The sequence below is a fragment of the Lithobates pipiens genome, unplaced genomic scaffold (genome assembly GCF_037356315.1).
Source record: "Lithobates pipiens isolate NorthernLeopardFrog02 unplaced genomic scaffold, aLitPip1_a1.2 Scaffold_47, whole genome shotgun sequence".
NCBI classification, from domain to species: domain Eukaryota; kingdom Metazoa; phylum Chordata; class Amphibia; order Anura; family Ranidae; genus Lithobates; species Lithobates pipiens.
The window spans coordinates 5,232,447-5,242,851 of record NW_027507871.1 but is presented as its reverse complement, the minus strand read 5'-3'; the positions used below and the strand labels follow the sequence as shown (position 1 = coordinate 5,242,851).

Here is a 10,405-nt window from a genome sequence, read left to right as displayed (position 1 = left end):
ACCTGCAGCAGCTCTCTGATTGGCCGTCCAGAGCTGCCACTCTTCAGCTGATGTCATCCTGCAGTGCTACTAGACTGCTTCAACCTTAGGACATTACAGAACCTCCCCCAAAGCATTGCACCCCCCCCCCCATCCCTTTCCTGAAGCTGAACATCCCCCCCCCTCACCGCAGAGCATCTCCCCTCCAGCAGACCATTTCTCCCCCCCCCCCCCCTTTATAATACACCTAAGAGAATATTCCCCATAGCAGAGCACACAACTCGTCTCATTGCTATTTTTTATTTTGTGCAATGAAATAATCCCCCCCCCCCCCCCCCCCAGAGCAGAGGATCGGAGGGGAGAAATCCACAGCCGGGCTTTAATCCAGACCTTCCACCCGGAGAACTTTTCGCAGAGCATCGGAGGAGCAACAAGCGTGAATTCGCCAGCAGAGCATCACCCCCCCCCCCCCCCCCTTTTTTTTTTTTTTTTTTTTTTGCAGAGCATTGTAACCGAGCATCACCTGCTCTTCAGCATCTCCCCTCCCCCATCACATCGCAACATCAGCATCTGCTCAGCCACCGAGGACGACACCGGCCAGCATCCTGACAGCGAGCAATTGGTACAGCACCCTACCCAGCAACCTCCGACACAGACCGGGAGACGGGGGCACCGGGGACCCCACACAGAACACAGACCGGGAGACGGGGGCACCAGGGACCCCACACAGGACACAGAACGGGAGACAGGGGCACCGGGGACCCCACACAGAACACAGACCGGGAGACGGGGGCACCGGGGACCCCCCACAGGTCACAGACTGGGAGACGGGACCACCAGGGACCTCCAACAGGACAGAGACCGGGAGACAGGGGCACCGGGGACCCCCCAACAGGTCCCAGATCGGGAGACGGGGCACCGGGGACCCCCCACAGGTCACAGACTGGGAGACATGGGCACCGGGGACCCCCCACAGGTCACAGACTGGGAGACAGGGGCACTGGGGACCCCCCACAGGTCACAGATCGGGAGACAGGGCACCGGGGACCCCCCACAGGTCACAGATCAGGAGACGGGGCACCGGGGACCCCCCACAGGACACAGATCGGGAGAAAGGGCACCGGGGACCCCCCACAGGTCACAGATCGGGAGACGGGGCACCGGGGACCCCCCCACAGGACACAGACCAGGAGAGGGGGGCACCGGGGACCCCCCACAGGTCACAGACCGGGAGACGGGGGCACCGGGGACCCCCCACAGGAAACAGACTGGGAGACAGGGGCACCGGGGACCGCCCACAGATCACAGACTGGGAGAGGGGGGCACCAGGGACCCCCCACAAGTCACAGACCGGGAGACGGGGTTACCGGGGACCCCCCACAGGTTACAGACCGGGAGAGGGGGGGGCCAGGGACCCCCCACAGGTCACAGACTGGGAGAGGGGGGCACCAGGGACCCCCCACAAGTCACAGACCGGGAGACGGGGTCACCGGGGACCCCCCACAGGTTACAGACCGGGAGACGGGGGCACCGGGGACACCCCACAGATCACAGACCTGGAGAGGGGGGCACCAGGGACCCCCCACAGGTCACAGACTGGGAGACGGGGGCACCGGGGGGCACCAGGGAAGGACCCCCACAGGCTACACACTGCAACCTGTGACATTGAGACAGACACAGACGGTACGGCCAGACGCCTAACGCAGCCAGTGACTGGGTGTTTTCTTCACTTGTCATTCAGCTCTCCCTTTGATGTTTGCTCAGTAAGGCATTGGTGTAACCCATAGCAACCACATCCTTCTGTATGCTCTGAAATTTGGTTGCTCTGGGTTACAGTGCATTGCACATCACCCTTGATCTTTTAACACGGACATTCGGTTGCTCTGGGCACATTGCATATCATACTTAGTCTTTTGTGCTGAAATGTGGTTGCTCTGGGTTACAATATATCGCACATCACTGTTACTCTTCGCACAGACATTTGGTTGCTCTGGGCACATTGCACTCATCTGTGCTCTTTTAGGCTGAAATTTTGTTGCTGTAGATTACAACACATCGCACACCATCCTCACTCTTCACACTTAAATTTGGTTGCTCTGGGTTACAGCACATTGCACATCCCCCGCTCTCCTATGTACTGACATTTGGTCGCTCTGGGCACATTGCACTCACTCTTGCTCTTTTGGGCTGAAATTTGGTTGCTGTCGGTTACGGCACCTTGCACATCATCCTTACTATTTTGCTCTGGGCACATTGCATATGATTCTTCCGCTTTGCAATGAAATCTGGTTGCTCTAGGCAACGACACACGGTACCTCATCCTTACTCTTCGCACTGACATCCGGTTGCTCTGGGCACATTGCACTCATGCTTGCTCTTTTTGGGTTAAAATGTGGTTGCTGTAGGTTACGGCACTTTGCATATCACTCTAATGTCTTGCATTGAAATGTGGCTGCTCTGGGCACAATGTACGTAAGTAACAAAGGCCATGGGTAACCATGCCCTTTGCACTGACATGTGGTTGCTGTAGGTTACGGCACAATGTAGTTACCCATCTTTGCATTGAAATTTGGTTGCTGTAGGTTGTGGCACCTTGTACTTACCCGTGCCCTTTGCACTGACATGTGGTTGTTGTTGGCACATTACCTATCATCCATACTCTTCACATTGATATTTGGTTGCTCTGGGCAAATCGCACATTATCCACGCCCTGTGCACTGAAATGCAGTTGCTCTGGGTTACAGAACATTGAACTCATCCTTACACTTTTGCACTGACATTTGGTTGCTCTGAGCACATTGCACACCATCCTCACTCTTTTATTTTTTTTCCCACTGAAATTTGGTTGCTCTGGGTAGCAGCAAATGCACATCATCCTTGCTTTGATGTACTGACATTCGGTTGCTATGGGTAACAGCACTTTGCAAATCATCCTCACCCTTAGCACTAACGTTTGGCTGCTCTGGGCACATTGCACTCATCCTTGCTCTTTGGAACCTATAGCAAATTAGGTTGCTATAGGTTACAGCACATTGCACATCACTCTACTCTTCCGCACTGAAATCCGCTTGCTCTGGGCACATTACGTATCATCCTGACTCATTTGCTTTGAAATTCGGGTTGCTCTGGGCAAGTTGCACATTTTCCTTGCCCCCGTGCACTGAAATTTGGTTGTCCTGCATACAACACATTGCACATCACCCTTATTCTGCACCTAAATCCGGTTGCTCTGGGTTACAGCACATTGCACATCACCCTTATTCTGCTCCTAAATCCAGTTGCTCTGGGTTACAGCACATTGCTCATCACCCTTATTCTGCTCCTAAATCCAGTTGCTCTGGGTTACAGCACATTGCTCATCACCCTTATTCTGCTCCTAAATCCAGTTGCTCTGGGTTACAGCACATTGCTCATCACCCTTATTCTGCTCCTAAATCCGGTTGCTCTGGGTTACAGTACATTGCTCATCACCCTTTTTCTGCTCCTAAATCCGGTCGCTATGGGTTACAGCACATTGCACATCACCCTTATTCTGCACCTAAATCCGGTCACTATGGGTTACAGCACATTGCACATCACCCTTATTCTGCACCTAAATCCGGTCGCTATGGGTTACAGCACATTGCACATCACCCTTATTCTGCACCTTAATCAGGTTGCTATGGGTTACAGCACATTGCACATCACCCTTATTCTACACCTAAATTCAGTTGCTATGGGTTACAGCACATTGCACATCACCCTTATTCTGCACCTAAATCCGGTCGCTATGGGTTACTGCACATTGCACATCACCCTTATCCTGCACCTTAATCAGGTCGCTATGGGTTACAGCACATTGCACATCACCCTTATCCTGCACCTTAATCAGGTTGCTATGGGTTACAGCACATTGCACATCCTCCTTTTACTAAATAAGTGTATTACAGAGCCCATGTTTTTTTTGTTTTTTTTAGCGAGGCAAAGGACATTCGATGCGATGAGACAGAGCAGCCAATGCCGCCTGTTTTTTCGTTTGCTCAGATTGTTCTAAATTGATGAATTCTGGTTGCCAAGGGCGCCGGAACTTTTGCACCCCATTGGCACCCTTACAGAATCCGCCGCCCTGTTGGTTTTGCCTGGCATGAGTCGTGAGACAAGATGGCAAGTCAATGGGGGGGGGGGGGGCTCTGGAAGGTGACAGCAGAGGAGAGGCGGGAGGGTTCTTATAGGACACAATGTATCATAATAATCATATCGAATAGACATTGTATCTCTTTTTTAGCTGGGGGGGGGAGGGGAGTTGTATCTACCGACAGCTCATCACATTGTACCGACCTCATGGGGTGGCAGACAGACTGAGAAGCGTCAGGAAGATTCACAGACTGTTTAATCAATTGTACAGAGCCACAAAAACACCGATCGTCTTTTTTTTCTTTTCTCTTTCAGTAACGCTTTATGCCTTCATAAATCCATATTATCGAAGAGAACAGCGAGAAGCCCGGTGTGTGCAGCACAAGACGCCTGGTGTGTGCAGAGCAAGACGCCCGGTGTGTGTGCAGCGCGAGACGCCCGGTGTGTGCAGCGCGAGACGCCCGGTGTGTGCAGCACAAGACGCCTGGTGTGTGCAGAGCAAGACGCCCGGTGTGTGTGCAGCGCGAGACGCCCGGTGTGTGCAGCGCGAGACGCCCGGTGTGTGCAGCGCGAAAAGCCTGGTGTGTGCAGCGCAAAACGCCCGGTGTGTGCAGCGCGAGACGCCCGGTGTGTGCAGCGCGAAAAGCCTGGTGTGTGCAGCGCAAGACGCCCGGTGTGTGTGCAGAGCAAGACGCCCGGTGTGTGCAGCGCGAAAAGCCTGGTGTGTGCAGCGCAAGACGCCCGGTGTGTGTGCAGAGCAAGACGCCCGGCGTGTGCAGCGCGAGACGCCCGGTGTGGCCACCGAGGATGATCCGGAGAGATTTCTGCCTGTCTGTGCTCCTGGCCGGGGCAATCCTCCACGCCGCCGCCAGCAATAAAGGTCAGTGACACGCCGCATGCAATACGGACCGCCTTTATTCTATAGCGCCAACATATTCTGTAGCTGTGTATATTTACGACAGGCTCTGCCATAGGGGGTGAACCCCAGCTGGAGGGCATTCATTTTGCTAAATGTGTATCATAAGCGATGGCGACGTTTTTTAAAAAATTATTATTATTTATTTGCAAATATACTGTTTTTTGGTGTTTCTTCATCCTTTTTTGATCTCCTCCGGTCTCTTTGCAGCCACTTCCTGTCTGCATGACGATGCGCAGGGTGGGCTTCCATCATGTCTGCAGGTTGGCATACCTGAGGGCAGTGATGGTGAACCTCGGCCCCCCCCCGGATGTTTTGGAACTACATTTCCCATGATGCTCAGCTACACTGCCGAGTACATGAGCATCATGGGAAATGTAGTTCCAAAACATCCGGGGGGCCGAGGTTCGCCATCACCGTCCTCAGGTGTGTTCACACCATGTCTGTTGCTGGTTTCCTCCAGGCTCTTTGCAAGCCACTTCCTGTGTGTGTGCCATTTAGAGCCGGGACAAGGTCATCTACAGCCTGGGGCAGTATGCCAAACTGTGCCCCCCCCCCCCCCAAGACGTTTGAGCATTTTCTGTCAGTAAAAATCCCCACCCCCAAAATAATTAAGCACTAATCTGCATGCTTACCTCCCCAAAGTATAAATTCCCCCTCCTCCCAGGACAAATATTTGCCCCACATCCAGGGCCAGGGCAAGGTGTGGGCAGGAGGGGCGACTGCCCGGGCACCACAAGGAGAATGAGGGGAGGGGATTTGTGTTGGGAAGGGAAATTTGGGGGGTGGCAGGGGGTAAGAATTCTTATAGGGGAGCAAAGTTGGGGAGGTGTGCTAGGAGTGGTAATTGGGGGGGGGGGATTGTGTTGGGAGGGGGATTGGTTTATTCTATAAGCAATATGAGGATATCTTTTTTTTGGGGGGGGGGACTTGTGCTAGTGGGGATGATTGGGGGGTATTTGTGCTTGGAGGGGGGAAATGGGTGAAGGAAATTTGTGCTGGTAGGGGGGGATTTGGAGCGGGGGGGAGCGGATTTGTGCTTGGTGGGGAAATTTTAGGGGTAGAGGATTTTGTGCTTGGAAAGGGGGACTTTTTTTGAAGGAGCGGGACGAGGGGACAACAATTTGTGGTGGGAGGAGGGAACATTTTTAGGGAGTAAGCATGCAGATTTTTTTTGGGGGGGGGAGGGGTGCAATTTGGCATGTTTGCTCTGGGCTCCAGATCCTTGTCCCAGGACCTGTCTCCCCAAATCCAGCCAGCACAAATCCCCCCCCCCCCATAAGAAGGAGTCAGAAAGGCGGACTTTTTGGTGACACACATTGAATAAAGGGATTCACTTTACTGTGTGATGAGGATACATGTATGAAATAGTGTTATCACCGGTGGACACACATCATACAGCCATTCCCAACCATTTTACCCCAGGGAAACCCTTGTATAATGTATGACCAGCCAAGGGAAACTCTGATATAAGACTAGTCTATGGGGGGTCATTGGGACTAATGTTCCTTACATTGGTGATCAGTGGGAAGAATGTTCCTTACATTGGTGATCAGTGGGAAGAATGTTCCTTACATTGGTGATCAGTGAGAAGAATGTTCCTTACATTGGTGATCAGTGAGAAGAATGTTCCTTACATTGGTGATCAGTGAGAAGAATGTTCCTTACATTGGTGATCGGTGAGAAGAATGTTCCTTACATTGGTGATCAGTGAGAAGAATGTTCCTTACATTGGTGATCAGTGAGAAGAATGTTCCTTACATTGGTGGTCAGTGAGAAGAATGTCCCTTACATTGGTGATCAGTGAGAAGAATGTGCCTTACATTGGTGATCAGTGGGAAGAATGTTCCTTACATTGGTGATCAGTGAGAAGAATGTTCCTTACATTGGTGATCAGTGAGAAGAATGTTCCTTACATTGGTGATCAGTGAGAAGAATGTTCCTTACATTGGTGATCAGTGAGAAGAATGTTCCTTACATTGGTGATCAGTGAGAAGAATGTTCCTTACATTGGTGATCAGTGAGAAGAATGTTCCTTACATTGGTGATCAGTGAGAAGAATGTTCCTTACATTGGTGATCAGTGAGAAGAATGTTCCTTACATTGGTGATCAGTGGGAAGAATGTTCCTTACATTGGTGATCAGTGGGAAGAATGTTCCTTACATTGGTGATCAGTGAGAAGAATGTTCCTTACATTGGTGATCAGTGAGAAGAATGTTCCTTACATTGGTGAACAGTGAGAAGAATGTTCCTTACATTGGTGATCGGTGAGAAGAATGTTCCTTACATTGGTGATCAGTGAGAAGAATGTCCCTTACATTGGTGATCAGTGAGAAGAATGTCCCTTACATTGGTGATCAGTGGGAAGAATGTTCCTTACATTGGTGATCAGTGAGAAGAATGTTCCTTACATTGGTGATCAGTGGGAAGAATGTTCCTTACATTGGTGATCAGTGAGAAGAATGTTCCTTACATTGGTGATCAGTGAGAAGAATGTTCCTTACATTGGTGATCAATGAGAAGAATGTTCCTTACATTGGTGATCAGTGAGAAGAATGTTCCTTACATTGGTGATCAGTGGGAAGAATGTTCCTTACATTGGTGATCAGTGGGAAGAATGTTCCTTACATTGGTGATCAATGAGAAGAATGTTCCTTACATTGGTGATCAGTGAGAAGAATGTTCCTTACATTGGTGATCAGTGAGAAGAATGTTCCTTACATTGGTGATCAGTGAGAAGAATGTTCCTTACATTGGTGATCAGTGAGAAGAATGTTCCTTACATTGGTGATCAGTGAGAAGAATGTTCCTTACATTGGTGATCAGTGAGAAGAATGTTCCTTACATTGGTGATCAGTGGGAAGAATGTTCCTTACATTGGTGATCAGTGGGAAGAATGTCCCTTACATTGGTGATCAGTGAGAAGAATGTTCCTTACATTGGTGATCAGTGAGAAGAACGTTCCTTACATTGGTGATCAGTGAGAAGAACGTTCCTTACATTGGTGATCAGTGGGAAGAATGTCCCTTACATTGGTGATCAGTGAGAAGAATGTTCCTTACATTGGTGATCAGTGAGAAGAACGTTCCTTACATTGGTGATCAGTGGGAAGAATGTCCCTTACATTGGTGATCAGTGAGAAGAATGTCCCTTACATTGGTGATCAGTGAGAAGAATGTTCCTTACATTGGTGATCAGTGAGAAGAATGTTCCTTACATTGGTGATCAGTGAGAAGAATGTTCCTTACATTGGTGATCAGTGAGAAGAATGTTCCTTACATTGGTGATCAGTGAGAAGAATGTTCCTTACATTGGTGATCAGTGAGAAGAATGTCCCTTACATTGGTGATCAGTGGGAAGAATGCTCCTTACATTGGTGATCAGTGAGAAGAATGTTCCTTACATTGGTGATCAGTGAGAAGAATGTTCCTTACATTGGTGATCAGTGAGAAGAATGTTCCTTACATTGGTGATCAGTGAGAAGAACGTTCCTTACATTGGTGATCAGTGAGAAGAACGTTCCTTACATTGGGGATCAGTGGGAAGAATGTCCCTTACATTGGTGATCAGTGAGAAGAATGTTCCTTACATTGGTGATCAGTGAGAAGAATGTTCCTTACATTGGTGATCAGTGAGAAGAATGTTCCTTACATTGGTGATCGGTGGGAAGAATGTTCCTTACATTGGTGATCAGTGAGAAGAATGTTCCTTACATTGGTGATCGGTGGGAAGAATGTTCCTTACATTGGTGATCGGTGGGAAGAATGTTCCTTACATTGGTGATCAGTGGGAAGAATGTTCCTTACATTGGTGATCAGTGAGAAGAATGTTCCTTACATTGGTGATCAGTGAGAAGAATGTTCCTTACATTGGTGATCAGTGGGAAGAATGTTCCTTACATTGGTGATCAGTGGGAAGAATGTTCCTTACATTGGTGATCAGTGAGAAGAATGTTCCTTACATTGGTGATCAGTGGGAAGAATGTTCCTTACATTGGTGATCAGTGAGAAGAATGTTCCTTACATTGGTGATCAGTGAGAAGAATGTCCCTTACATTGGTGATCAGTGAGAAGAATGTTCCCTACATTGGTGATCAGTGAGAAGAATGTTCCTTACATTGGTGATCAGTGAGAAGAATGTTCCTTACATTGGTGATCAGTGAGAAGAATGTCCCTTACATTGGTGATCAGTGAGAAGAATGTTCCTTACATTGGTGATCAGTGGGAAGAATGTTCCTTACATTGGTGATCAGTGGGAAGAATGTTCCTTACATTGGTGATCAGTGAGAAGAATGTCCCTTACATTGGTGATCAGTGGGAAGAATGTTCCTTACATTGGTGATCAGTGAGAAGAATGTCCCTTACATTGGTGATCAGTGAGAAGAATGTTCCTTACATTGGTGATCAGTGAGAAGAATGTTCCTTACATTGGTGATCAGTGGGAAGAATGTTCCTTACATTGGTGATCAGTGGGAAGAATGTTCCTTACATTGGTGATCAGTGAGAAGAATGTTCCTTACATTGGTGATCAGTGGGAAGAATGTTCCTTACATTGGTGATCAGTGGGAAGAATGTTCCTTACATTGGTGATCAGTGAGAAGAATGTTCCTTACATTGGTGATCAGTGAGAAGAATGTTCCTTACATTGGTGATCAGTGGGAAGAATGTTCCTTACATTGGTGATCAGTGAGAAGAATGTTCCTTACATTGGTGATCTGTGAGAAGAATGTTCCTTACATTGGTGATCAGTGAGAAGAATGTTCCTTACATTGGTGATCAGTGAGAAGAATGTTCCTTACATTGGTGATCTGTGAGAAGAATGTTCCTTACATTGGTGATCAGTGAGAAGAATGTTCCTTACATTGGTGATCAGTGAGAAGAATGTTCCTTACATTGGTGATCAGTGAGAAGAATGTTCCTTACATTGGTGATCAGTGAGAAGAATGTTCCTTACATTGGTGATCAGTGAGAAGAATGTTCCTTACATTGGTGGTCAGTGAGAAGAATGGTCCTTACATTGGTGATCAGTGAGAAGAATGTTCCTTACATTGGTGATCAGTGGGAAGAATGTTCCTTACATTGGTGATCAGTGAGAAGAATGTTCCTTACATTGGTGATCAGTGAGAAGAATGTTCCTTACATTGGTGATCAGTGGGAAGAATGTTCCTTACATTGGTGATCAGTGAGAAGAATGTTCCTTACATTGGTGATCAGTGAGAAGAATGTTCCTTACATTGGTGATCAGTGAGAAGAATGTTCCTTACATTGGTGATCAGTGAGAAGAATGTTCCTTACATTGGTGATCAGTGAGAAGAATGGTCCTTACATTGGTGATCAGTGAGAAGAATGTTCCTTATATTGGTGATCAGTGAGAAGAATGTTCCTTACATTGGTGAT

At 48.4% G+C, this 10,405-nt stretch overlaps 1 protein-coding gene across 1 annotated transcript in view; it reads left to right on the top strand.

Moving 5' to 3' along the window:
- Positions 1-222: 222 nt before the first annotated feature.
- Positions 223-10,405, top strand: part of CLSTN3 (calsyntenin 3) — a 195,376-nt gene continuing 185,193 nt past the window's right edge. The window contains exons 1-2 of the mRNA XM_077467139.1: positions 223-601; positions 4,408-4,972. Of these exons, the coding sequence (XP_077323265.1) occupies positions 4,900-4,972 (73 nt within the window). The 5' untranslated portion in view covers positions 223-601; positions 4,408-4,899. The remainder of the gene's footprint in view (positions 602-4,407; positions 4,973-10,405) is intronic.